General features: G+C 52.6%; 2 protein-coding genes across 3 annotated transcripts in view; one reads left to right on the top strand and one right to left on the bottom strand.

Moving 5' to 3' along the window:
• Positions 1-24,369, top strand: part of ANAPC13 (anaphase promoting complex subunit 13) — a 206,397-nt gene that overhangs the window by 58,846 nt on the left and 123,182 nt on the right. The gene's annotated exons all lie outside the window — the stretch shown is intronic.
• Positions 1-24,369, bottom strand: part of EPHB1 (EPH receptor B1) — a 73,106-nt gene that overhangs the window by 11,336 nt on the left and 37,401 nt on the right. For both annotated transcript variants that reach the window (XM_071752011.1, XM_071752012.1), the window contains exons 4-9: positions 12,931-13,086; positions 9,351-9,686; positions 6,637-6,818; positions 5,380-5,542; positions 3,009-3,117; positions 2,792-2,856 (exon numbers count right to left, since the gene is read on the bottom strand). In XM_071752011.1, the coding sequence (XP_071608112.1) occupies positions 2,792-2,856; positions 3,009-3,117; positions 5,380-5,542; positions 6,637-6,818; positions 9,351-9,686; positions 12,931-13,086 (1,011 nt within the window). The remainder of the gene's footprint in view (positions 1-2,791; positions 2,857-3,008; positions 3,118-5,379; positions 5,543-6,636; positions 6,819-9,350; positions 9,687-12,930; positions 13,087-24,369) is intronic.

Below are 24,369 nucleotides of genomic sequence, written 5' to 3'. Positions count from 1 at the left end.
CTGAGGCTCTACGCATTTGTGAAGGATTCTTTATTCACCCAAAAAGGCCTCCGATAGCTTTGGGGTTGCTGCCAATTTGATGGAGTGTGACAATTATAATCAACCACTTGTATGGAGACATGAAATATGACCTTCCTGGATTTGATGGCAAGTGTGGGTTCCTTGCATGGGGACAACATGCAGCAGTGGGGTTGGACAGGCTGCTGGAAGATGCAGCAGGATCTTCAAATAGGGGAAAAAACAATGCAATCTCCCAAGTTCCCCAGCTGGGCTTTGCAGGCATCATCTTTGGGTGCCCTGCTGCTTGCTGAGATGCCAGGGGTACAATCATTTCAGCAGGGCACCAGCGTGTCACCCTGCGGCCCCCCTGCGGTGGTTCAATCCCCCTGTGCCATTTCCCACCCAAAAAGGGGAATGGTGATGTGTAGCAGCCCCTCAAGGTCATCTCTGGAAGAGGCCTGAGGAACATGCTGCCTGAGGTCCCTCACCCTTACGGTGACAAAGAGTTTGATGGCATTGTGAAGGACCTCACTGAGGTCCTCCCAGAGCCAACATGTAGATGAGAGCATGGACAGCAGCTTTGGCTCTGTGCCAGAACCCCAAACTGGCTCCTGGCTGCTTTGAAAGTTCACCAGGAGATAACTGTGGAGGATCAGGAAAGGCTGGAGCAAGGCAGAACAGGGAGACCTGCTTATAGGACCCCCAGCACTCGAAGGACCAGGCAGGAGCATCCTCATCCTCAAAAGAGGAGTTTGGGGCAAAGCTCTGCGCCTCAGAGCCGGGCAGGGAAGGCTGCGATGAAGCCATCTGTGCATCTCCCAGTTCATAAATCCCTTTACGGCTCAGTCTCATGCACTTTAACTGCCTCATAAATTTTTTTACAAGAGCAGCTGATACTCCAGCCAGGATTACAAAGGGATTTACAGAATCGTAACCAAGGACTGACTCACTGATCCAAATATTGAAGGAACAAAGGAGACAATAACACCCAAGTTTCCTGCCCCTTGTTGACACCGGCTGCTTTTCACCCTGCAGTGCCCTGGGGTCTGCCCAGTGGCTCAGTAAGCTCCAGGTTCAGCTCTCCCCTAACTACCATCCCATCCCAAAGACTAGGATTAGGGCATCAAAACCTGAAAGTCACCTCTGTCAGCCTCAGACACCGTCTCATCATGGCCACGCCAGCAAAAATTGGGTGAAATGTTCGGCACCAGAGCACGGGATGAAAGGCATCCAGTGCTGAGCCTGCTGCATGCTCTCAGCACTCCCAGAGGTTGGATTAGGCCCTTGATCATCACCACAGCCAAGGGCAAAGTTTTTGATCAACTGTTTGAAAGGAAAGGACTCCAGTGTTGGATTCCTTCCCATCTCATTTTTCCTTGGGAATAAATATCGTTGGGAGAGAGAAAAAACCCAGCCTGCTGAACCACTGCCACTTCAACAGGTCACCTCCCTGCTTGTCCTGTCTCAGAGCTCCTGGTGAAGCAGTGGCAAGCACTGGGGAGGGGTTTTGACAGGGCCATGGAGTGATAGGACAAACAGGAATGGATTTGAATCTGGAAGAGGGAAAATTCAGGTTGGATGTAAAGAAGAAATTCTTCTCTATGAGGGTGGTGAGACCCTGGCCCAGGTTGCCCAGAGAAGCTGTGGCTGCCCCATCCCTGGCAGTGTCTCAGGTCAGGTTGGATGGGGCTTGGAGCAACCTGGGCTGGTGGGAGGTGTCCCTGCCTATACAGGGTTGGAACAAGATGATCTTTAAGGTCCCTTCCAACACAAAGCAGTCTGATTCTACAATACAGCATCACTGAGAAAGGACAACCTGAAAGTCTCCCTGAGAGACCACCCAGCTTTGGAAAACTAACCACAGGCACTGCTTTGTTGCTGTCCTATGTGGGGTGCTGTCCTATGTAGGGTGCTGTCCTATGTAGGGTGCTGGGGTAAGCCCTGCAGGGTGAGGAATGTCTCCAAAATAGGAGGAGAATGGGAACAAGAAGTCCATCTGCAGTTCAACACAGGTTTAGCCATCAGGCATCAAAGAAATCTTCCCTCCACCACCTCCCATGGAGCAGGCTTGTAAGGAGAAGAGGGAGGCAAAGCCCAGATTCATAATCCATTTATCTACCCAGTGATGTTTGGGAAACCATTTGTCACCTGTTGGGAGGATTGTGACCCCTCAGAACACCACCATCATGTTGGGAGAGTTTGGTACGAAGCTGAGAAGGTCAAAAGACATTTTGCATGCTGTTGGTGGCCTGGCTGGGCTCCTCTGGCTGCCTCCAAACCCTTTCCTTCCTTAATAGCCCTCCATTTCCCTGCCAGACTGACAGCTCCATCTCCATCCCACCTCACCACTCCCCATTTCCCAGCCATGCTCAGAAATCCAGAGTTCCTCATCATCTGTAGCTCAGCACCAAATGCTGGCCAGGGCAGAGCCTGTGGCAGGAGATCTGGAGTTCATCCCCACTCCACATGCTGTCTTTCTCCTTCCCTTCCTCCTTCAGAAGCCTTCCCAGAATTCTCCTCCCATACCCCCCCCTAAAAATCCCCTCTGCCCCTTACACCCCCTCCCAAATCCTTCCCCATCCCCCAACTCCCCCTGTGTTGCTCTTCTTTTCCCACCCACAACACCTCACCACAGCAAACCTCCCCAGGTGGCAGCTGGGGACATCTCCACTCCCACCACACAGTGGTCCTTTCCTGTGTACCCTGGGGCTTTCACCCCACACCAGGCCCACGGGGCAAGGGGGGATGGGGCAGGTAGTGGTACAGGTTTGGGGGGTGTCCCTTGGCTCACCTCGCCCAGTGCTGTAGTGCTGTAACTTGTCACTGTACACGGCCTCCTTGCTGTAGGCACGCTTCCTGGGAAAAGATGGGACAAAACATCACCCCTGAGGGACATGTGATGGACAGCACCAACTTGCTCCCCTCCCAGCAGCAGCAGCTCAGCACCCTTTTCCAGTCATCGGGGTCCTCCATCCCTCCTTTCCCATCCTCCCCCCATGGGGACCCACCTGCTGCAGACGATGGAAATGGCCACCAGGGAAACGATGAACACCACTCCGGCCGCTGCCGACCCCGCAATCAAAGGCAGCTGCTCTCTCAGCTCTGACTTGTAGTCATCTGCCAGAGAAGAGGGATGGGGTGAGCTCTTCACAGAGCAACTGGATGGAGCCCTCTGGGGAAGGGGTCCCAAACTCCACCGCTCTGACTCCATGGGTGCCATTCCCATGGGAGGGCGGTGGGACCAGGGGGACCCCCCAGGCAGTTTGGTTGAGGCATGTGATGAGCCCAAGGTGTGTTGCACAAGGATGGGTTGTCACACTTGGCTCACACGTGTTCTGGGTTAAAATATGGAAGAGAAGGTCCTAAGAATCATGTCACACCAATGTATGTGGGCCCAGTTCCCCAATAAAATGAGGTTCCCACAGTGGCTTTGTCCATGCTGCTGGAGTTTCTCTTTCCTCACTACATTTGTTGGACATTTCAACCAAACTGAACAGACACAAAGTTCCTACAAGATGCAGGTGAGGAGGAAAAGATCCTATTAGCAACCAAACCAGGCAGGGAAAGCTGTGCCAGGAGTTCATAAGATCTTGGAATCATAGAATTTTTTTGGTTGGAAAAGACTTTTAAGATCATCTAGTCCAACCATTAACCCACCACTAACCCACATCTCTCAGCACCACATCAACACAGCTCTGAAATCCCTCCAGGGATGGAGACTCCACCACTGCCCTGGGCAGTGTGGGCCAGGGCCTGACAACCCTTTCCAGGAAGAAATTGTTCCCAAACTCCAATCTCAACCTCCCCTGGCACAACGTGAGGCCATTCCTCTTGTCCCATCACTTGTTCCTTGGGAACAGAACCCAACAACCCCACACCCCCCCCGGCTCCAACCTCCTTTTAGGGGAATTGCAGAGAGTGAGATCTCCCCTCAAAGAAAGCTCACCCCTATGAGACACCAGAGAGTCTACCACCATCAGTTACCCAGCTGAGAGAGGCCCAGAAGAATCCCAGCCCTCCACTGCAGGTCCATTGGTAGGTCCTCACACCTACAGCATGAGCCAACTCACTTTCCAGAGCTCCAGCAACCCCAACCCTCTCCCCACCCTGAGCAGCCCCACAGCTACCCTGAAAGAGGAGGTGACACAGGGAGGACTCAACATGCCCAGAGCAACCCTGAGAAAGCCACTTGCCACCTCCATGTCCCTGCAGAAACACCTCTAGTTCTCCAGCCATCCCCAGCAAGGGCTGCCAGGCTGGGCCAGCAGCCACAAGCAAGGTTTAAAAGAAAATTCACTCCAGAAGAAAGCATTTAGCACCCTTTTATCAGGACTTTTCTCCTTCCCAGTTAATTACCAGCCACTGGATTTATCTCTTGCACGCCACTTAAGTCCTGAGAAATTCTCATCTAACAATCAATTATTATTTAATAATCTAAACCATCCGTTCTCATTAAATTTCAATTAATTGCTTATTTGACACAGGATTTTTCTTCTCGCTTCTCTACTCCTGAATGTGGGAAGCACCAAGGGGGGCTGGTCACCATTTCCTTCCTTTTGTTCACCCTGCATGAGTTCTCCCTGTCCCACCAAGCACAGGGTGACCTGATTTTAGGACAAAAGGAAAGTTTTAGGAACTGGGACTCATGGGCATCACCTAAGTGGGGCAGAAACCACATCAGCAACAGCAAGGAAGGGGCTCTTTGAAGGGACTTCAGCTCCCCCAGTGTCTGGAGGGGTAGGAGGACCACGAAAGGAGCTTGGCTTCCTTCACTGACTTCTGGATTCATCCCAGAGCTGGGAATAATGAAAAACCCTTCCATGAGCTGTTAAGTGTCTAAAGGGATTCAGTGCTGGAGGTAGCAAGGGAAGGGCTGGGGCCAGAGGAGCAACAGCATAACTCTGGTGAGGAGGCCAGAAGAAGCCATGAGCTGTCTCCTTCTATCGACACACCACTTCAGGGTGGAGAACCAACATTTAGAGATGGCTCTGACCCTCCCAGCCTTGCCAGGATGGCTTGGATGTGGCCCTGAGCACCCCAGGAGAGCATACCCAGAGTCCTTCCTTAGGAAGGGTCTACAACCCTCCACTCCTCCTCATCCCAGCGTGCCAGCCTTGCGGTGGGTGGCCGATGGGGGACTCTGCCACCATGATCAAAGGCAGGAAAGTCAAAACCACAGCTAAGTAGCAGGGGAGAAAACAGAGCTACAAGATTTAAATTAGATTACTCCTCCTCCTCCAGCTGGCCACGAATAAGCCACAGCTGGAAAACACGGGGCTTCTGCCAGGCTGCCCGCAGGGAGAGAGGTTGGCCAAGTTCCTCTGATCCAATGACACTTCCAAGCTTTCACTCCTGGCCCTCCCCCCGTGGCAGACTCACCATCAGTCAGGGTCTGGAAGCACATCTTCCCACTGTATTTCCCGTATCCGGCCACGGTGCGGGCGCGGACCTGGACCACGTAGACCATGCCGGGCCGCAGCCCCTCGATGCGGGCAGTGTTGGTCTGGCTGCGGGCCATGGAGGAGTTGTATTCGTTGTGGTCCTGTGGGCAGGGGTTGAGGTAGGATGGTCAGTGGGAAGAGGGAAAACTGCCCCCCCCCCGTTGGTAGCTGGGATGAGGCTCATCCACAAGGGGATAAAGCGGTGGCCCTGGTTCTGCTTCAGGAAAACAAGCGCTGGAGCCTGGCACTTGCGCTCCCCTGGTTGCCCCCGACCCCTGATGTGGAGGATCCCACAGGAACAGAGCCCAGAAGCTGTGCTTGGCCTGCAGGGATCTGGGGGGAGGTCCCTGCTGCAGGTGCCTCCCCAGCAGCCCTGGGGCCCACCACGGCAAAAGCATCCAGAGGGAAAACACCCATGAGCAGCAAATTCCTCCTCTTTGATCCACAGATGCACCATGCAGTGACAGAAGCACCATGCAGTGACAGAACACACACCACAGGGCCCCATTCAAGCACGTCCAAGGGCAGGTTGGATTCTGCTGAGGGCCCCTGCTTTGCTGGCACAGCTCTTCATGCTACACCTTGGTGGAAACCTCATGCGTTTCAAATCTCATTTTTCCAACATTCCCCAGTGATTTGCTGTAAAGGGACCGCAGTGACATCATCTCATTATGCGCATTTAGAGGAATTCATTAAAGCTGGCAAGAGGCAAGGAGGGGTGGAACAGCTTGTGCTCAGCATGGGTCACTGCAAGGGTCAAGAACATGTCCCCTGCGGGGAAGAACGGCTGCCAGTGGAAGGACCTGGTGTGAGGCAGGGACTTGGGACAGGGACAACCCTGATAAGCTCTGCCAGTCCTCCTCCTTTCCTCCTGACCCTGTCCCCACACTCCAGGTCTCTCTCACCCTTGCAGATACCAGAGCCAAGGCAGCAATGGGCACTGACCTGCTGATGAAATATTGCTTCCCTTCCTCTGGTTGAACATCCCTACCACCCTCCAGAGCCAGCATGGACAACCGGACACCCATCTCACCACCTGTCCCACCCCACCAAACCCTTCCCAGCAAAGAGCCTGACCCAAAGCTCATCAGCATTCCCCCTATCCCAACAAGCTCGGAATCTTCTGGCAGCACCATCTGAAGTTCTGCTTGCCCCCTATCCCACCTCCCCTCGTGAGGTTTCCATCCAAGCTCACCGCTGCTGGCCGGGAGCCCACGGAGCTGCCCAGGTCGGGGGTGCAGATGCGGCTGAGCTTCTCATAGTAGCGGATCTCATAGTCCAAGATGATGCCATTGGGCTGCTCGGGCTGAGGCCAGGAGAGGGTGATGCTCCTCATGGTGGCACTCACCTGGTGCATGATGGGGACAGTGGAGGGGGCTGCCGAGGAAGGGAGGAGGGAGGGAAAATTAAAAGAGAAGGGTAGGACTGACTAAAAATCTCCTGGGCATGTAGAGCATCCCAAATCTCCCAAGCCTGCAGATGTCCACCCCATGGGACACGCTCAGGCATCAGCAGTGGGAAACGTGGCATCTCTGCAGCTTACACGAGCTGGCGAGGGAATTCTGGCAATTAAACCAATTATTCTTTTTAATTAGAAGCTTAGAAATCTCGGCGTTTCTTCACCCTGGGATTGCTTGCTCCAAGGATGTCTTCCACTGAGGGACAAAGACAGCAAAGCTCTCCCCAGCAGGGACAAACCAAGGTCCCCAGTGGTAATGGTCCCAAGCTCTGCTGCTGCCTTTTGCCATAACAGCCTCCTCGGGGAGCAGCACTGCAGAAGCCCAAGCCACAGCCACAACCCCATGAGCTGTGGGATGTAGAAGCAAACATCTCATGTGCTTTGGGAAGTAGGAGCAAAGATCTCCTCCCCTTGAGGACAACAACAGGAAACCAGGACAGGGAGACCCCAGCCCAGCAAGGGGACCACAAGATGGCAGAGCTGACAGCATAGCTTTGGCTCAGCCTGGCCACAAGAGCAGCTGGGTCTGCTCTCAGGGTCTCTCTGGGGTTGCTCAGACTCAGCATCCAAACGTGCTTCTCTCAGGAGTTTCATTTTTGAAGCCTAAACACTTGCAGAACAGTTTGAAACCATCATTCAGCTCCTCATCCCCCTGGGAGCCACAGCACAAGGGTGCTCGAAAGACTCAGCATCCACCTCTATTGCCCCAAGACTCAGCATCCACCTCTATTGCCCCAAGACCCAGGCACCTTGCCACAGCATTCCCAGAGAAAGGAAGATGCTCAGTGCTGGCTGAGCATGTAGTTGGCACCAGTTGGCATGGTTCATCCCAACCCCCTTCAGCCCCTGCCCTGCATTTCTAAGCAAGGAGCAGAACACCCCAAGAGCTGAGCAACCCCAGAGCTGTGCACACCAGGAGCCAAACACCCCTAGAGCTGAGCATCCCCAGTCTTCCACCATCAAGCCATAAATCAGACAGGAGCCACTTCTCCAGAGGGTTTTTCCCCCAGTACAACCCTGACCCTGTAACTTAATCCCACCACACACCTCCAAGGAAGGCACTCAAGGCCCTCTGCACCCAGCACCACGGATCCAGGGCAAAGCTGAGCTCCACATAACTGCAGTTCTACTCTGCTCTGGTAGGACCTCACCTGGTGTACTGTGTCCAGCTCTGGAGCCCTCAGCACAGGAAGGACATGGACCTGATGGAGCAGGTCCAGAGGAGGGCCACAAAATAGTGATCAGGGGGTGGAACACCTCTCTCACAAAGCCAGGCTGAGGGAGCTGGGGTTGTTCAGCCTGGAGAAGAGAAGGCTCCAGGGAGACCTAACAGTGACCTTCTGATATCTGAAGGGGTTACAGGAAGGCTGGAGAGGGACTGTGTGCAAGGGCCTGGAGTGAAAGGATGAGGGGCAATTAGAGAAGAAGAGATTTAGACTGGATGTCAGGAAAAAGCTCTTTCCCATGAGGTTAGTGGAGAAATGGACCAGGTTGCCCAAGGAGGTGGTTGAGTCCTCATTCCTCGAGATATTCAAAATGAGGTTTGAGGAGGCTCTGAGCAACCTGATGCAGTTGAAGTTGTCCCTTCTTACTGCAGAGGGGTTGGGCTAGGTGACCTATAGAGGTCCCTCCCAACCCAAATCATTCTGTGATTCTGTATTCAGCTTGGTGCAGGGCAGGCTCAAGGGTATATTTGTCTTCCCTGGAGCTGGGAGACTGAAGTATTTCCAACAGGTTTCTCCATCGTGCCCTCCTGAGGGAGTGGTGAAGGGCATGCTTGGCATGAAGCAGAGATTTCCATCCCCTTTCTTCACCCTAAGCAAATGGGTTTCACAGAATCACCTTGGCTGGAAAAGACCTTCAAGGTCATCCAGTCCAACTGTTAACCTAACACTGACAAGACCTTAACTAAACTGTATCCCCAAGTACTGTGTCTGTATGACTCTTCAATCCCTCCATGGACAGTGACTTTCAGAGATGGTGACTCCACCACTGCCCTGGGCAGCCTTTTCCAAAGCCTGATAACCCTTTGAGTGAAGAAATTCTTCCTAACATCCAATCTAAATTTCCCCTGGTGCAACTTGAGGCCATTATCTCTTGTCCTATCACCTGTATCTTTATTGAACAGACCGATCCCCAACCCTTTACAACCTCCTTTCAGGTTGTTTCCATCCCCCGCACCTCCTGTGCCCTTCCCTGCAGCCCAGGACCCTTTGCCATCTGCACAGCCCACCCAAACCTCAGCCCAGAGCTGCACGTTCAGCACCTGATGTCTGGTTTGGAAGAGAAAGAGAAAAAGCCAGGAGAGACAGGAAAAGGGGAAAAGGTTGGGAGAGGGATGCTCCAGACGAGACAGAGCTTGAACTCACCACACACCACCCCAGATCTTCCCTTCAGAACTCGTAATTTTCGGTTGAAAAACCCCAGCGCCACATCGTCTCTGGACTCACCAGCTTGGTTGGTGGTGATGTTGACGGAGATGTGCTGCGGGGGGAAGGGGCTCTTGTTGGAGACCCCGTTGACAGCCTGGATCTCGAAGGTGTACGGCGTGTGAGCCCACAGGTTGCTGATGAAGACCCGAGTTTCCGTCAGCCCCAGCTGCCTGGGGACAAAGTCCACGTTGTCATCGCAGCGGGAGCAGGCACGTCGGTCCGAGCGGCACTTCTTGCAGACGATGTTATAGGTGACATCGTCCCGACCCCCCGTCTCCCGCGGCGGGTGCCACTCCAGGATGATGGAGGTCTCGTTGACAATGGAGATGACATTGCGGGGGCCGGATGGGACGCCTGTGGGGAAGGAGAGCAGCTGAATCATAGAACCACAGACTGGTTTAGGTTGGAAGGGACCTTAAAGACCATCTAGTTCCATCTCCCTGCCATGGGCAGGGACACCTCCCACCAGCCCAGGTTGCTCCAAGCCCCATCCAACCTGACCTGAGACACTGCCAGGAAGCAGGCAGCCACAGCTTCTCCAGGCAGCCTGTTCCAGTGTCTCACCATCCTCACAGCAAAAATTTGTTCTCCCCTTTTTTAGCTTAAGACAGTCTGCCCAAAATGTTATGCTCAGCCCTACCAGGACTCAGCAGGAGTCCCAGGCAGCTCCAGCACTGAGTAGGACACCCCAAAGCTCAATCTACTAGTCTACCCTTCACCTCAGAAGGGTCTTGGTCTCTGTGGCTTTCCTTCATTCAGGATCAGGCTCTCCCCATGGCCAAGGCTGACCATGTTCACTGCTGGCCACAGAGAGGACTTTCAGCGGTGGGGATGAGGACTACCATGCCCCAAACCCACTTAGTCACCCATAAAAGAAAGCACCCACAGATCCATCTGCCAAGATGAGTCTATTGTAATGATCTGGAGATACCAAGATGGCTTCAGTGCTTGCGTGGAGAAGCACCTCAGATGGTCACAGCAAGAGAACCACCAGCACCACAGAGAAACAGAGGGGCAGAGGGAAGCAGAGAGACAAAATATCTGAAGCTGGAGCTCTCCTCCAACCCCAGCATGGCCCTGCTGTTTGGTGAGCAGCTCAGATGTTGGATGGGAGATCAAAACCATATTGAGCAAACCCTCTGAGGGCTATCACAAACGCTTCTGAGGATGGAAACTGAATGTGGCTCCAACTGCACGTGCTGCTGGAACGGGGCTGGAGTCAACAGGGAGGGATCCAGGCAGGAGAGCACCACAAAGGCACAGACATCTGCTTGGGCTTGGGGAAGGATTTGAGGTTAGGCAGGACAGCTCTGCAGCCAAAACCACAAAATCCAGCTGCTAAATAAGAGAAGTGATTAATTTACTCATGCTGCTGTGCTTCCAAGGAAGAAAAACAACTTTGCCATGAGGAAGGGGGGGGAGCAATAAAAATGACAAAGGGTTTGACCTGCAAGGAAAGGTTAAGAGAGTGAAGCACTCTGTCTTAGGGAAAACCATCCTGCATCATTAGTGCCTGCAGATCAATTAGCCCCATTAGCAGCTGGGGATGGGATGGGGAGAGGTGGCTCCACCAGCATGGGGGGGGTGACACCACCGGTGGGATGGAGGACAACCTGCTGATACCTTGCTGTGTTTTTGGGGGACACATCTGTGCCTCTCGACCAGCTCCCTTGATTGCACCAGGCAGGTATTTAGGAGCCTCTCTGTGCCACTGCTGTAGACACTGTGGCTGAAAGCATTTTGTTGAAACACCCAGAACAATGACAGCCCTTCAAAAAGAAAAAAAAAAAAAAAAAAGAAAAAAAAAAAATTCATTCCCTTTAATTTTTTCCCCTTTTTTGCAGAGTTAAACGTGCACGTCATCCAGCACAGTGTCCTGGCTGGAAACAGATTTCACTTTTGTGGATTTGAGGCACCACACCATCCCACTGTCAAGTTCCTCCAACATCATAGAGGGTAAAGGGTCTTTAGGAAGGCAGGGGGGACACTGGGGACAGTACACCAGTTCCCCAGGGCAAACCAGAGTCACACGAAGGGTGACGAGGATCAGTAGAGAGTAAACCGCATCCAAAAAGCTGGCTCAGGCAACTTAATCCAATCCCCCTCCTTCATACCCTATTCCTTCAAGAATAAAGCAGGAAAACATCTTTCTTCCCCAACTCAGTGGCAAACTGCTGTCTCCCCAAATGCCTCCCAGGGGGCAGGAGCCAGGCTCAGAGGCATTGCCCTCAGCAAGGGCTCTGGCCCAGGGTTATTTACTCCTCTGACAAGCAGGAACTTTGTCGATGAACAGCTGGCACCTCCTATCATGAGCATTGTAAAACAAAGAATTGAGGACAAGGAATAAAAATCAGCAAATAGGCTTTTTTTTTTTTTCTTTTTTTTTTTTTTTTTTTTTAACACTGTCTTCCCAGAGTGCAGCAGTGCTGTACATCAGCTACACAACGAGACATCGCAAAGATCTGTAGATCATCTGCAGGTGGTGCGCAACCTGCTGACTACTTGTGCCCTGACAGCTTAAGTGAGCCAGCAGAACAAAAAAATCCTTCCCTCATTTCCAACATGCATTTTGGGCACCCCAGGTCTGGAGCATCCTTGTGCTAAAGCTCCCCAGTGGGCTGGTCCAAGGGCCTGGAAGAGACTTCAGGGGGGCAGTTGAGGTTGAGACTCCCATTCCTGTCAGGCTGAAGGGGCTCTTTTCTTACTCAACGTTGGGCTTGATGCCACCACTGCCATCCCAACCCCACACCAACTGCCAAGGCTTAAGACACCCTTTCCCCTAGAGAAAACTCCTCCATCTCCAAGACTACCAACAAGGCAGCAACAGCAGAGAACTTTACATGCTTATTTATCCTGGGACTTTCTCCCTGCAACCACCACCATGGCCAGGGTGAAGTATAAATTCAAGCGGCTGGTGGAGAGGGGGGTTGTGGGGCTGTCATGTGGCTCATCTCTTGGTGGGTGTCATGTTGGTGTCCCAGGAGAACAAAGCAAAGGGTGATGTGGCATCATCTGCTTCTGATGGCATGGCAGTGAGACGAGTATTCTGAGGTTTAGGTTGGATATTAGGAATGATTTCTTCCCTGAAAGGGTTGTCAGGCCCTGGCCCAGGCTGCCCAGAGCAGTGGTAGAGTCCCCATCCCTGAAGGGATTTCAAAGCCATGCAGATATGATGAAAGGCAACCAGCGCTGAGCCTGCTGCATGCTCTCAGCACTCAGAGAGGTTGGATTAGGCCACTGATTGCCACCATGGGGGAAAAGTTCAGTCATGAACTGTTGGAAAGGAAATTACTCCACTGCCAAAGGATGTGGCTTAGTGGTGGCCTTGGCAGTGCTGGATTAACAGTTGGACTCTACGATCTCAAGGGCCTTTTCCTATCAAAGGAATTCCATGATTCTACACACCCATGGGATGGGTGTTCAAGGTGGGCACCCCAGCCCATGGCAGAGCTGAAGCCCTCAGCAGTAGGACCAGGGGGGAGAAAACAAGACACACACCAAAAAAACCAAAAAAAGCTCACAGGTTGAGACTTCATCCCCAGCAGTGGAGGGCAGTGAGACCCCCCAGACTCCCCATCAGCCCTCCTCTGTTACTCACTGGTGCAGGCAGCTGCAGGTAGGTCGAGGTCGGCCCGGTAGTACCCGTTGCGGCAGGAGCAGAGCGGTGAAGCCTCGGCGGTGGAGCGGCTGTTGGGGGGACACGGGGTGCAGACCCCTGCCCCCTGGCTGGCCTTGAATGTCCCTGCTGGGCAGGCTGCAAGGGAAAGGAGAGGGAAGTGGTTGGGTGCCCAGAAGCCCAGGGTGGAGGTGACCACCAGGAGAAAGAAAAGAAACAAGAAGACACAGAACTGCTTCACCCTCTGCAGCCAAGGGTTGCACCATCCTGCCAAGCCAATGTGGCCAGGACTTTCCAGGATGGACAGGAATGACTTCTGAAGCCATCAGGAAAGCACTGAAATGGCACAGGGAGGACACAGGCACCAGCCAGGCAGGTGGACACTGAGCAGCTGCAGAAACCCTGTCCCAGCAGCACCCGTGGGGACAGGGACATGCAAGGGCAGGGCAGTTGTCCTTTCTGCTGACCTGAAACGTCCCTTTCCACCACTCTGAGAGCATGGCTCAGGTCTCACAACTTTTTCCACACAGAAAAAACTAAATTATTTTAAAAATAAAATAAAACCAAAACTTTTAAAATAAAACAAAAAATTTAAAAATTATTTAATTTAAAAAGCTGACCTAATGCTCATGATAGTGTCCATCTTGTTGATCCCCCAGGGCTGGGGCTAACAACCTTCCCAGCCTTCGGCCCCCGAGTCCATACAAGAAGGAAACAGTGGCTAATCCAGAAACCAGAAGGTGCTCCAGCTACAGTCATGGTCAGGCTTTAATCAGGGGTGGGGGAGGGTTCATTAATCACCCACCTCACTGCTCCATGGTTATAGGGTGAAGATGGAGTGACAAAGATGGGGTCCCTCACCCCTGCTGCCCCCCCAGTCCTGATCAACCAGGCACTGATAAACAGATGCTCATCCATCCTGGACATCCAACAAGCCCTTTGGGGGACCCCCTAGGAAACCAAAGGGCCCATCTGTATTTTGGCACCAGACCTCCATCTGTGTCCACCACCTGGCCAGGGGAAGGTTGTCCCTGGCCTCGAGCCTCTGCTTGGCTCCTGGCTCTGCCCCCAGGATGCTGTCACCTCCAAGGCATGGCTCTGCAGAGAAACACCCTGAGTGTCTCATAAACACAGAGATGATTGAGATAATGGAAAGTGCCTCTTAGCCCCTGTCTGCTGCATCAGGATATGAGGCATCTCCTAGCAGCCATGAAGAGGAAATTAATAGGAGCAAGCAGGAGCAACCACTTTGATGCAATTTCCTTGGGAGATAGTGGACCATCTAATCTTTATTGGAGCCCTTTAACCTGTCATTCAAAACTCATGAAGGCCTCTTGCTCACACAGTCTTTCCAGATATTAAAAGATGATAAAAAGGGATAAATCAAAACAATATTTTACAATTTTATTATTCAGGGGATCTCTTCCCTTGCCTGAGGGGCATGACTGACTGTGATCAACCCTCTCTTTCTGATGGCACTGACAGCCACGGAGCGGGGACGTGGCATCCCAGAGGGACCAGCCACCACCTCACCCTGCCCTTCCTCCTCCCCACTCTTTGTGCCCTACCACAGCCACCCCACGTGTGGCTTCTTATGGAAACCCTTGGGGTCACAAGCCACCAATTCATGCAGCTCAACGCGCACTGCAGGACTGTGTGGGCCCAAGAGAGGCAGCTGCAGGATACCAGTACAGAAAACAACTGGGTGCAGACCCTTCCCTGAGTCACACACACAGCTCCATGCCCCACAACAGCACAAGGAAGCACAGAGTTACACCAGACACACAAGACAGGAGATGCAACTAGGTACCTCCATTTCTTCATCTCCCCCTTCCTATCAGCACCTCCCTGCCATGTCCCAGTGGCCATGTGCTCCTGCCAGCAAGCGTTGGCATCCATGGCCATCCATGAGGCAACGGGTGACTTAGGGGCTTTAGAGCTGGAAAACATGTTCAGAAATGTGCCTGAATCGTGCTGAGCTCTTTGGAGGAGCAGGAAGGAGAGGGCAGCAGACTCAGGGAATGGCCACCTGGATTTTGGTGGAAGGGGATGGGAAAGAGAGGGAGGAAGACCAGAAGGTTGCTATGAACATGCCTCAGTTTTAAGTGTAGGGGTAGGCTGGTGGGTTGGCTGAAGAGGTTGGTTAATTTTTAATTACTATTTCTCCAAGCAATGCTTTGTCAAAATACCTGGACAAATACCCAGCAACCCAGTGTCCTCAGCTTTCTTTTATCACTTTGCTTATCCATAAATCCCTGTGATCTGCAGAAGGCAACACAGCTCTTGATTGGTATTATTGCCCATCAGCCTTCCTTTCCTGTAATTACACTGCACTTGACTGAAGTCTCCTGCAGTTTCAGGGGGAGGTTGATGCCTTCTCCTTCCTCCCAAAGCTCCAGGAGCTGCAGGGCTCTGCTCTCACCACTGCCTGTGTCTCCCCTCCCTCTGGGAGAGCTGAACCATCCGCCCCACACCACAGAAAAAGCTGAAACCCTCAAGCCCCCGCAAGCCCACAAGGGGATTTTGCGATGCCTACGTAGCCTGGGCTCCATAAGCCTTCAGAGATGGCAGAAGAGATGCGAGTTTTGTGCCTGAGGGTGATGGCAGGGCTGGCAGCATCCCATGGGGCTGGGGTAGTCCCAGCCAGAGCTGCCCCTCTTGCCCCAGCCCCTCTCAAGGTCCATATCCCACCTGGGGTAGAACCTCAGGTGAAGGCACCGCAGAGCAGCATCCCCATGGCTGCTGCCCTCCTCTCTGGAGCAGCATTGACAGGCTTGCTGCTGCTGAAAATTCTCATGTTTTTACTGCATCCCTATCTTTGGGGTGCCAGGGCCCCTGGGAAGAGGCAGAGGTAAGGAGGCTGGCCCTGTTCCTGCCTGAGAAACCAGCCACCCACAACAGAATAGCAGCAAGGGTGCAAAGCTCAGAGGCACCCAAGCATTTCATCTTTCAAACTAAATCCTCAGTTAACACCCAGAACTTGCACTTTTTAATTACTCTCTCAGGGAAGCTTTAGTCAAAGAAAAAGAAAGAAGGCAAAAAAAGAAAGGAGACATCTCCTCTAGATTAATTTGCTCCAATTCTCCCCGAGGATGCTGAGTGGCATTTTTTTTCCTTGTCAGATTTTAAAACAGTAGCTTCTGCAAAGAATTCCAGGCTTCAGCTGGTAATCCCCCACCTCTTTGCCACAGCATTCCCCCCTCCCAGCTCCCTTCATTCACCACAAACAGAGCCTGCACCATCTCATCTCTCCTGTGCCCAGTTGAGGCAGGGCTGACCCTGTATACCTGCAGGTATTCCAAAATTCCTGCTGGGTTTGGGTTCCCAATGCCCCCACAGGGCAGACCCAGTGTCTTTAGGCACATCTGTGGTCACACTGGCAGAGCAGAATATTAAAAGCTGGTGAGAGGTTGGGGTTCTGCACAAGGTGATGCCCTCAGACTTCCTGGAGGTGTGGAGAGGACTGCCACAGGCAAAGGCACTAAAAACCTTGGATGATCCAGCTTTTCTACAGCAGGACATGTGGCCAGCACCTTCCAGCAGTGCTGGGAGACAGGCAGCAAGGAAGGTGCCCTGGTGAATCTGGGGGTCATGGAGGAACTGCAGCTCCTTGCACTCGTAGCCCGCTGAAAAAGGGTTCCAGGCCATTTCCCCTTTTTTCTCCAAGTGAGTTTTTCATTAAGAAAAAAACCTGACATTTGCTGCACAAGGCTCACAATTTGGATGAAACCTAAAAAGGAGGAGACACTTCCTAGAAACCCCTTAGCAGGAACCTTCCACACCAAACGCATTTATCTTTACACACATCAAAAAGAAGGGGAAGAAAAAAAAGGAAAATAACAGCCTGTCAAGTTTTCAGACTTCCAGTGGAGATCTCTGAGTATCTCCAGTTCCAAGTATTTCAGCAGCAAGAGAGCTCTCCTCCCCATCCCATTGCTAGGAAGCCCTTCTAGATGCCTTCAGCTACAAGACACCATCCAGGCAAATAAACATCTCCATGACCCCAGAAAAAATAGCGTTCAGTGGACGCTGTGATTCCAGGGACAGCTGTGCCAGGTGGGGCACGAGTGGGGAACCCCCCTGGCAGGCAGCCCTGTGGGGGGATGGTGGCACTGGGGACACACAGACCGGGCTGCAGGACCTCCAGAGCCCGTATCACAGCTGAGGTTTCAATACCTTTGATGTGCTGCTGAGACCGGGGTTTGCTGGCTGCAATCTGGGGGATAAAACCAGGAGAATCAGGATAGCTGTCACCTGTCTCCCTTGCTGCACAGATGCTGCTGCCTTCATGCCATGCTTTGATCTCCCCCCTCACCCTCCCTGCAAACACCCAGGCAGGGTGCCTCAGGTGCCCCGAGGTTTCATCATGTCCCTGACTCAATGCATCCCCAGATTAATCCAGGGAGGCTCCTGGATTGGGAGCAATGTTGGTGAGGAGGGCTGGGAGAGTCCTCATGACACACGTCCTGCCTTCCTGCCCACCCCAAAAAGCCAGATAGGGATCAGACCTAGCCACAGAACATCTCACCAGCAAACAAGTCTCCTTTCCTACATCTTTGGGGCTGGGCAAGAGGTTGGATGGGGAAACACCAGGAGCCTATGCACCCCCAGCCCTGAAACACCCTTAGACAGACAGACAGACATTTACCACAAATCACTGAGTGCCATCAGCAGGCCCAGCACCCTGGGGACAGGTCACCCCAACAGAGCCTTGTCCCAGAGGGGGCAGCATACCTCATTTTGGTGCAAACTTCACTATTTTTGCAGCCTAGTGTCTCCCCACCTCCCTCTCACGCCGCGCCGAGTCCCGTTTGCCCTCGCCTGATGCAATTACCAACAGCCCCCACCTCATTCCCTCATCTCTGTGTTCCGACCAAGTTCATGAGATAAACATGAGCATCCCAGCAGCTGGGTTCTCCTCCTGCGGGCGACAAGGCTGCAGCCCTCCCCTCTGTGCAGAGGAAAGAGGCCCCAGCTCCTCCTGAGGAAGGCAGTTAATTAAAGCAGCCCTCCACCTCCGGAGGAATAGGTTTAGATCCGCCTTGGGACAGATGTAAATTAAAGTCAGCAGCTCCTGAGCCTGGCCTGCCATGGTTTATTCATGGAGGGAAAGTAAAATTCAGTGTGGTTTGTTGGGTTTTTTTATCCCTTTTTAAGGTTTTGGGGGGTTTTTTCCTTTTTTTTTTTTTTCCTTTTTCCACCTTTTTTTCCTGGTCTCTTCTTCTGAGCAACCAATCCAAGTGGAAGGCGTGGGGCAGGACTGCAAAGGCACTCGTAGGGTAGGCAGCTGCCTGCGGGCAATTAGAGGCAACAGGGTGCATCCCCAAGATCCCATCCCTCACCAGCCAATGATTTGCTCCCCCGGGGTGGGTCCGAGGGGCTCACAGACTGAGCCATGCACACTTTGCTGCAAGAAAAACACAACCCATGCTAAACCAGAAGCAGCATTTTTCTTCCAGGAAGGCAGGCTTGGGAAAATTAATTTGGGGATGCAGAAGAGCATCAACACCAACAGGTCAGAACGTTCCATGGCTCTAAACCAGTTCAAACCCAGAGCAGGGTGTGGAGGCAGCCATTTTGGCTTCCTCGTGGCCTGATGCTTGCTGGCTGTGTCGCCCAGTGGCACACTTGCCCAGTTAATCACCCTCCAGGCTTGGCTGTCTCTGTTTTTCATGGTTGGGGGGATTCTGAAGGTCCAGGGACAAAATCTGTCCCCAATCTGTTGGTTGGATGAGAAAGAGCCCTGGGCAGACGGCACAGCAGGGCTGCCAGCTCACCGCAGAGCGGGGAAACTGCTTCACCCTCCAAAGCAGCCAATGGAAAGAAAACCAAAACCCCTTTCTCAAGGTCACTTGTGCAAACCAACTTTCCTCCTGCTTGAGGTTCTACACTGCAGCAGTGCAGGGCTGCCTGCTCTCATGCTGCATCTCCTCAGCCATAGATCACAGAGCTCACAGAATTATTAAGGAATTTGCAGAATCATCAAAGAATTCACAGAATTGTTTGAGTTTGAAGGGACCTCTGGAGTTCATCCAGTCCAACTCTCCCAGTAAAGCAGGATCACCCAGAGCACATTACACAGGGCCTCATCCAGGTGGGTTTTGAGTATCTCCAGAGAAGGAGACTCCATAACCTCCCTGGGCAGCCTCTGCCAGCACTCTGTCACCCTCACAGAAAGAAGTTTGTTCTCATGTTTAAATAGTTTGGGACCCTCACTCGGTCTTGTTGAACTTCATCAGGTTCTTCTCTGCCCAGCTCTCCAGCTCACTCCCCTTCCTTCCGTAAACCAGCTGCCAAAATCACAATCACAAATCCCCGTGCCTGACCTTCTGCCCCAGCACTTTTGGACCTGAAATTAAGGGTTAAATGCCGCTCATGGAGACCATCCAGTCCCCGAGCCTGCTTCCATTTCTCCCCCGGGATTCAGCTCTTGGGAACTGAAGCATCTCTCAGGGGACACTGTGCTCTAAGGCACTAAGTGATGGGTGCCAGGTGCTCCTCACCCTCCTCACACTGCCTGAGCCCCATCATCTGAGTCAGAAAATGAATGGGGACGAAGTTCCTGGCAACAATTTGAGGCGGTCCAACCTTTTGAAACTCTTTTTGAAAAAGATTCCATAACTGCAGCCCACACCAGGGGCCCTTCCCTCTGCTGGGGTGGGTCAGCCCTACCAGAGGACGGGGCTGAGCTTGTCCCTGCCACCCCTGCCACTGACACCATGGCTGGGGTGCTCAGCAGCCTTCTGAAGAGCAGCCACAGATTAAATGCCATGACACAGCTCTCCCTGGGGACGTGATCCAAGGGAATGGAAGATTGATTTACCAGGAAACAGACAGCGGTGTCCAACTCCCCCACCCCTTCCCTCCTCCTGGGCTTCCCCGGCCTGACCAGTGAACATCTACATCTCTGCTGGAGGTTAAATCCAGAGCTAAGGGGTGAGGAAAAAGGCAAGAAATCCATCCAGTGAAAACAAAAAATTCAAGGTGAAAGGAGACAAGTGGGATGAGGACAGCACAGGGAGCTGGGTGAGAGCAGCTGGGAAGTGTCCAGACCACTGGGACTGGTCCCAGGTGTGCAGGGACAACCCTATTGCTGCAACCTCACCAGCAATGATCTTCCCAACAAGTGTGGAGCAAACAGGTTGGGAAACAAGGTCCAGGATAGGACCCATGTCCCAAAAACACAAGCCCCAGAAGATGCTGTACACCCACCCCAGGCATCAGGCTTGATGCAGGAGTCATAGAGTGAGATTATTTCTCCCATGAAGTGCAGCAGCGTGAGAGTCCAGGAGTCAATGGACCCAACTGGAAGTCATAGGGAAGAGCCAAAACTTTTGTGTACTGCTTAACCCAGCACATCACATTCACCCCTCAATGCCCACGTGAGCTGTCAAGCCACCTGATGAGCAGGAGACTGAGCTGCCACCCAACTCATGGTGGGACTCCAGAGCAGCTCTTCCCCCAGGCACAGAGGTGGTGGCAGGGGCTGTAGTTAGAGACCCCTGAAAACAATGTGACTTTGCTTTGCAACTGGCAGAGTTCCTTGGGGAGTCTGGGATCCACCAATGTCACTCTGTAACTCTAGTCCCTCTTCCCACCAGGTGGGTAGAACCATCCCTGGGCTCCCTGAGGCACAAACCCCTCCTGGCTACGAAGCAAACAACTCCTGTTCCTAACAGGAACTAATTAAGCACCTTTTCCAGCTCACGCCACACAGTATCCCCTCAATCTAGAGAAGATCAAGTGCTTATTAATTATGTCTGAAGTGGTTCCTCGTTAGTGCTGCCAAGGATGAGTCATGTCAACCCAGGGTGGGGCTGGAGGAGAGCTTCAGCCACAGGGCCACACAGCTTCCTCCTGTCCTCAGGTTGCACTGGGATGGTGGGATGTCCCACTGGGGGGAGGAACTCAGTTCCTTAGGGACTGAAGTCTGGCTACTTGAGAATCATGTCCAGGGATGGATCATAGAATCACAAGACTGTTCTGGGTTGGAGATAACCTTAAAGACCACCCAGTTCCAGCCCTCTAGTGAGGAGCTCCACACCTCCTAACAGCCCAGGTTGCTCCAAGCACCATCCAACCTGACCTTCAACACTTCTAGGGGTAGGGCAGCCACAGATACGCTGGACGAGCTGGGCCAGTGTCCCATCACCTTCACAGCTAAGAATTTCATCCTAATGTCTAACCTAAATTTCCCCTGTCAGTTTGAAACTCTTCCCCCTTGTTCCATCACTCCAGGCCCTTGACAAAAGTCCTTCTTGAGCTTTCCTGGAGCCCCTTCAGGTACTGGAAGGTGCTCTAAGGTTTCTCCAGAAATGGATTGGGTGTGGGAAGATGGATTTGGCATGGAAGGACATCCCAACCAAGGGACAACTACACTCCCACATCACTCATCCATCCCAAGAGGCCCATGCATGGAATTAATTAGAAAAATAATTAACAGAGCTCCCCTATGAATATTTATAATGGAGCCAGCCATAATTATTCTTCCTCAGAGGAATGGCACCTCCTCACTGAGCTGTGCAGAGGAGAGGGGAAGCACAACACTAACCAGGAGCCAGAGGCACCCCAGCTCCTCTTGTCTGCACATCTACTTGCTTGTCCTGGTCCCTGGGACTCTGCCTCCCTCACCCCCATGCCCACCTGAGCCCCACACTCCTCTTCCAGCCCTGGGGGTGGCACGTTCAGCCACAAGCCAGATTTCCTGCAGTCAAGGGCAATTTGCTTTAATTTTTACATCCAAGCAACACTTAGATCTGTCCTGTCCCATTTCTCCCCAAACATCTCCTTTCCCACCCACACAGGGAATTGCTGCCATCGACCCCCACCCAGCTCCAACCCACCCCAGCCAGAGAACACCCAAAAAGCTATTTCTGGAAGTTTTATCTGTCTTCCTTCCACTTCCTTATTTTTTCCCCCATCTATACTCTCTCTCTCACATTCCTAAAATGTTCCCGGTCCAGACCACTCACTTCCAATCACCTTTCCCAAGTAAGCTTCTGCCTGAGCAAGGAGAAGCTCAAAGCAGCCCCCAGGCTGAAACACAAAGGTGGAAAGCTATGGTAGCTCCTGCCCTGCAGCTCCCTAACAAGCAAGGTGGAGCTGGAGTCAGCTGGCATTTCAAGGCCTCAATGTCCAAGTTGAACCTAGTTCTGGTGCCCTTCTCAAGAGCCCACACTGGGACCATTCTATCTTTCTCCTTCAGCAAGTTTGGAACACCTCTGGAATGGAAAAAAGCTGTGAGGGTTGGGGTTATTCAGCCAGCAGAAGGGAAGGCTCCAGGGAGATCTTACTGCAGCCTTTCAGTAAGGCGGCTTGTAAGAAAGATGGAGAGACTTTCTACCAAGGCTTGTAGTGACCAGACAAGGGGAGTGGTTTTAAACTGAAAGAGGGGAGGGAGCTTTAGGTTGGACATAAGGAAGAACTTATGTTTATGACGACACTGGAATAGGTTTGCCCAGAGAAGTTGCAGAAAAGAATTGCTCAAGGTCTAGTTCTTGGGGGCTTTGAGAAACCTGGCCTAGTAAAAGATGTCCCAGGGAGGCTGGACACAATCATCTTTGAAGGCCTCTTTCAGCCAAACCATTTGATAATGATCCAATTCTCACATCAGCTCATCCCCATGCCACAGGGGGGAGAAGGAAACCTCTTCAAAAGGTTCCAGCTTCTCCCTGGCAAAATCCCCACCCATATCCCACACGGGTGTAGTCTCCTCCATCCTCAACACCTGTTACACCTCAAGTCAAAGCCACTTTGCAGGGATTCACCGCGTGTAGGCAGCTCTGGAAGCTTTTCTTAGCCGTGAAACATAATTTGCACCTTGGGCTCTCTAAGAATAAGTTGTCTTAAATAATAGTAGATGATTAAGAGCTCAGGAACAGATCGGATGTGGAGGCAGGAGAGCTGTGATAGCTCCAGGTCTCACCCTGTCACCCTCAGCACTGCCGACCCTGCTCGCCTGGCACTCCAAGACAATTCAGCCAGAAGATGATGATTGTCTCTGGCACCCCCCCAGACAGACAGAGAACCTTTTTCACTTGCCCAGAACCATCTCAAGCTTTCAGATTCCCCATTTTGCACCCAGGCAAGCCCACAAATACACCAGCATGCATCAGCTCCTCAGCCCACAGCTACATCCAGAACGGGTTTATCGAGCAATTGGCTTTAAGCACCTCCAGGGCATAGCACCTGGATGCAGAGAGGTAATAAATAGAAAAATCAGATCAAAGTAAGTCAATATTGAGTCTCACCTCACAAGCAATTTACCCTGTGGGCTGCAGACCCAGCAGAAGAAAGCTGGTGGACCCAGATCAGAAATTCAATCCTCAGTTCCCCTTGGACACTGGTTCCCCAGAAAGCCTTCGCTTTTATGGACACATTCTAGACAACGAAGCCCAGAAGCCAAACTTGAAGCTGGAACCCTCCAGCATGGCATGCAGCCCCCTGCCCTGAGCTTTGCAACCCTCACCCCCAAAAAAAATCAAGGGGAGGGCCAAGCTTTGCCCACAAAGGACCAGAGCATCATCCTGGAGAGACCCTGGGGCACACTGAGCAGAAGGCAGTCTCAGCCTAGGGAGAGTCCCTCCTCACAAGGACACTGCCACCAGGAGCATGAGCAATGACCATGTAGGATGTGGCCCCCCCCTGAGAGCACTGAAGTGGCCAGCTCCTAACCCCACCTTCTTAAAACCCACTTTTAAACCAGAAATCTCACACAGGCAGGTGAGTCCTGGGCTCAATGTGAGCACCCAGTGATGCAGCTCCACCCCATGCCACCAATCCCAGTTCCTCAGCTGCTGCTCACCGGGACAGGCTCCCCCAGGTGGGGGAACATCCATCCCCTCCCTCATCTTGCACATCTTCACTTGGGGTGCACACAACTTGAATATTCAATCCAGTTTGATGCTCTTGACAGACAGAGCAGGGATGGTTCCTTGGCCAGGAGCCTGCTGCAGTCTGATGGGTTTCCCCAGGGCTCCTCCAAAGCCCTGCCAGCCATGCTTTGATTTAATCACCTCACTTCTGCTCTCCACCCATTCTCCTGAGGTCCAAGACACCGGGTGTGACAAATGGCCTCTTTCAGCACGCTCTGAACTGACACCCAGGGCACTGCTCCATTCGTCACCCTCCAAGTGCAGAACAACGAGGGCCTTGGAGAGGGTTTCAAGTTCAAACCTCAGTAAGCTGTCCGAATTATTCCCCTTTATTGCCCCCTCGCTCTGGTGGGCTCCATCCTCCCTCTGCACATACTCACAGTGCCCCAGGCCCTGCCTGGCAGGTCTGAGCCATCCAAACCTCCTCTGACAGCAGCAGGACTGGTCCCGTGGCTTTCTCCTGGCTTGCATTTACACACCACCCACTAAAACATCCTCAGCAAAGCTGTGTTCCTCAAAGAGAGGTTGCAGGAGATCTCCAAAGCCT

The sequence above is a fragment of the Heliangelus exortis genome, chromosome 9, assembly GCF_036169615.1.
Source record: "Heliangelus exortis chromosome 9, bHelExo1.hap1, whole genome shotgun sequence".
Lineage (NCBI taxonomy): Eukaryota > Metazoa > Chordata > Aves > Apodiformes > Trochilidae > Heliangelus > Heliangelus exortis.
This window is presented reverse-complemented; position numbering and strand designations above follow the sequence as displayed.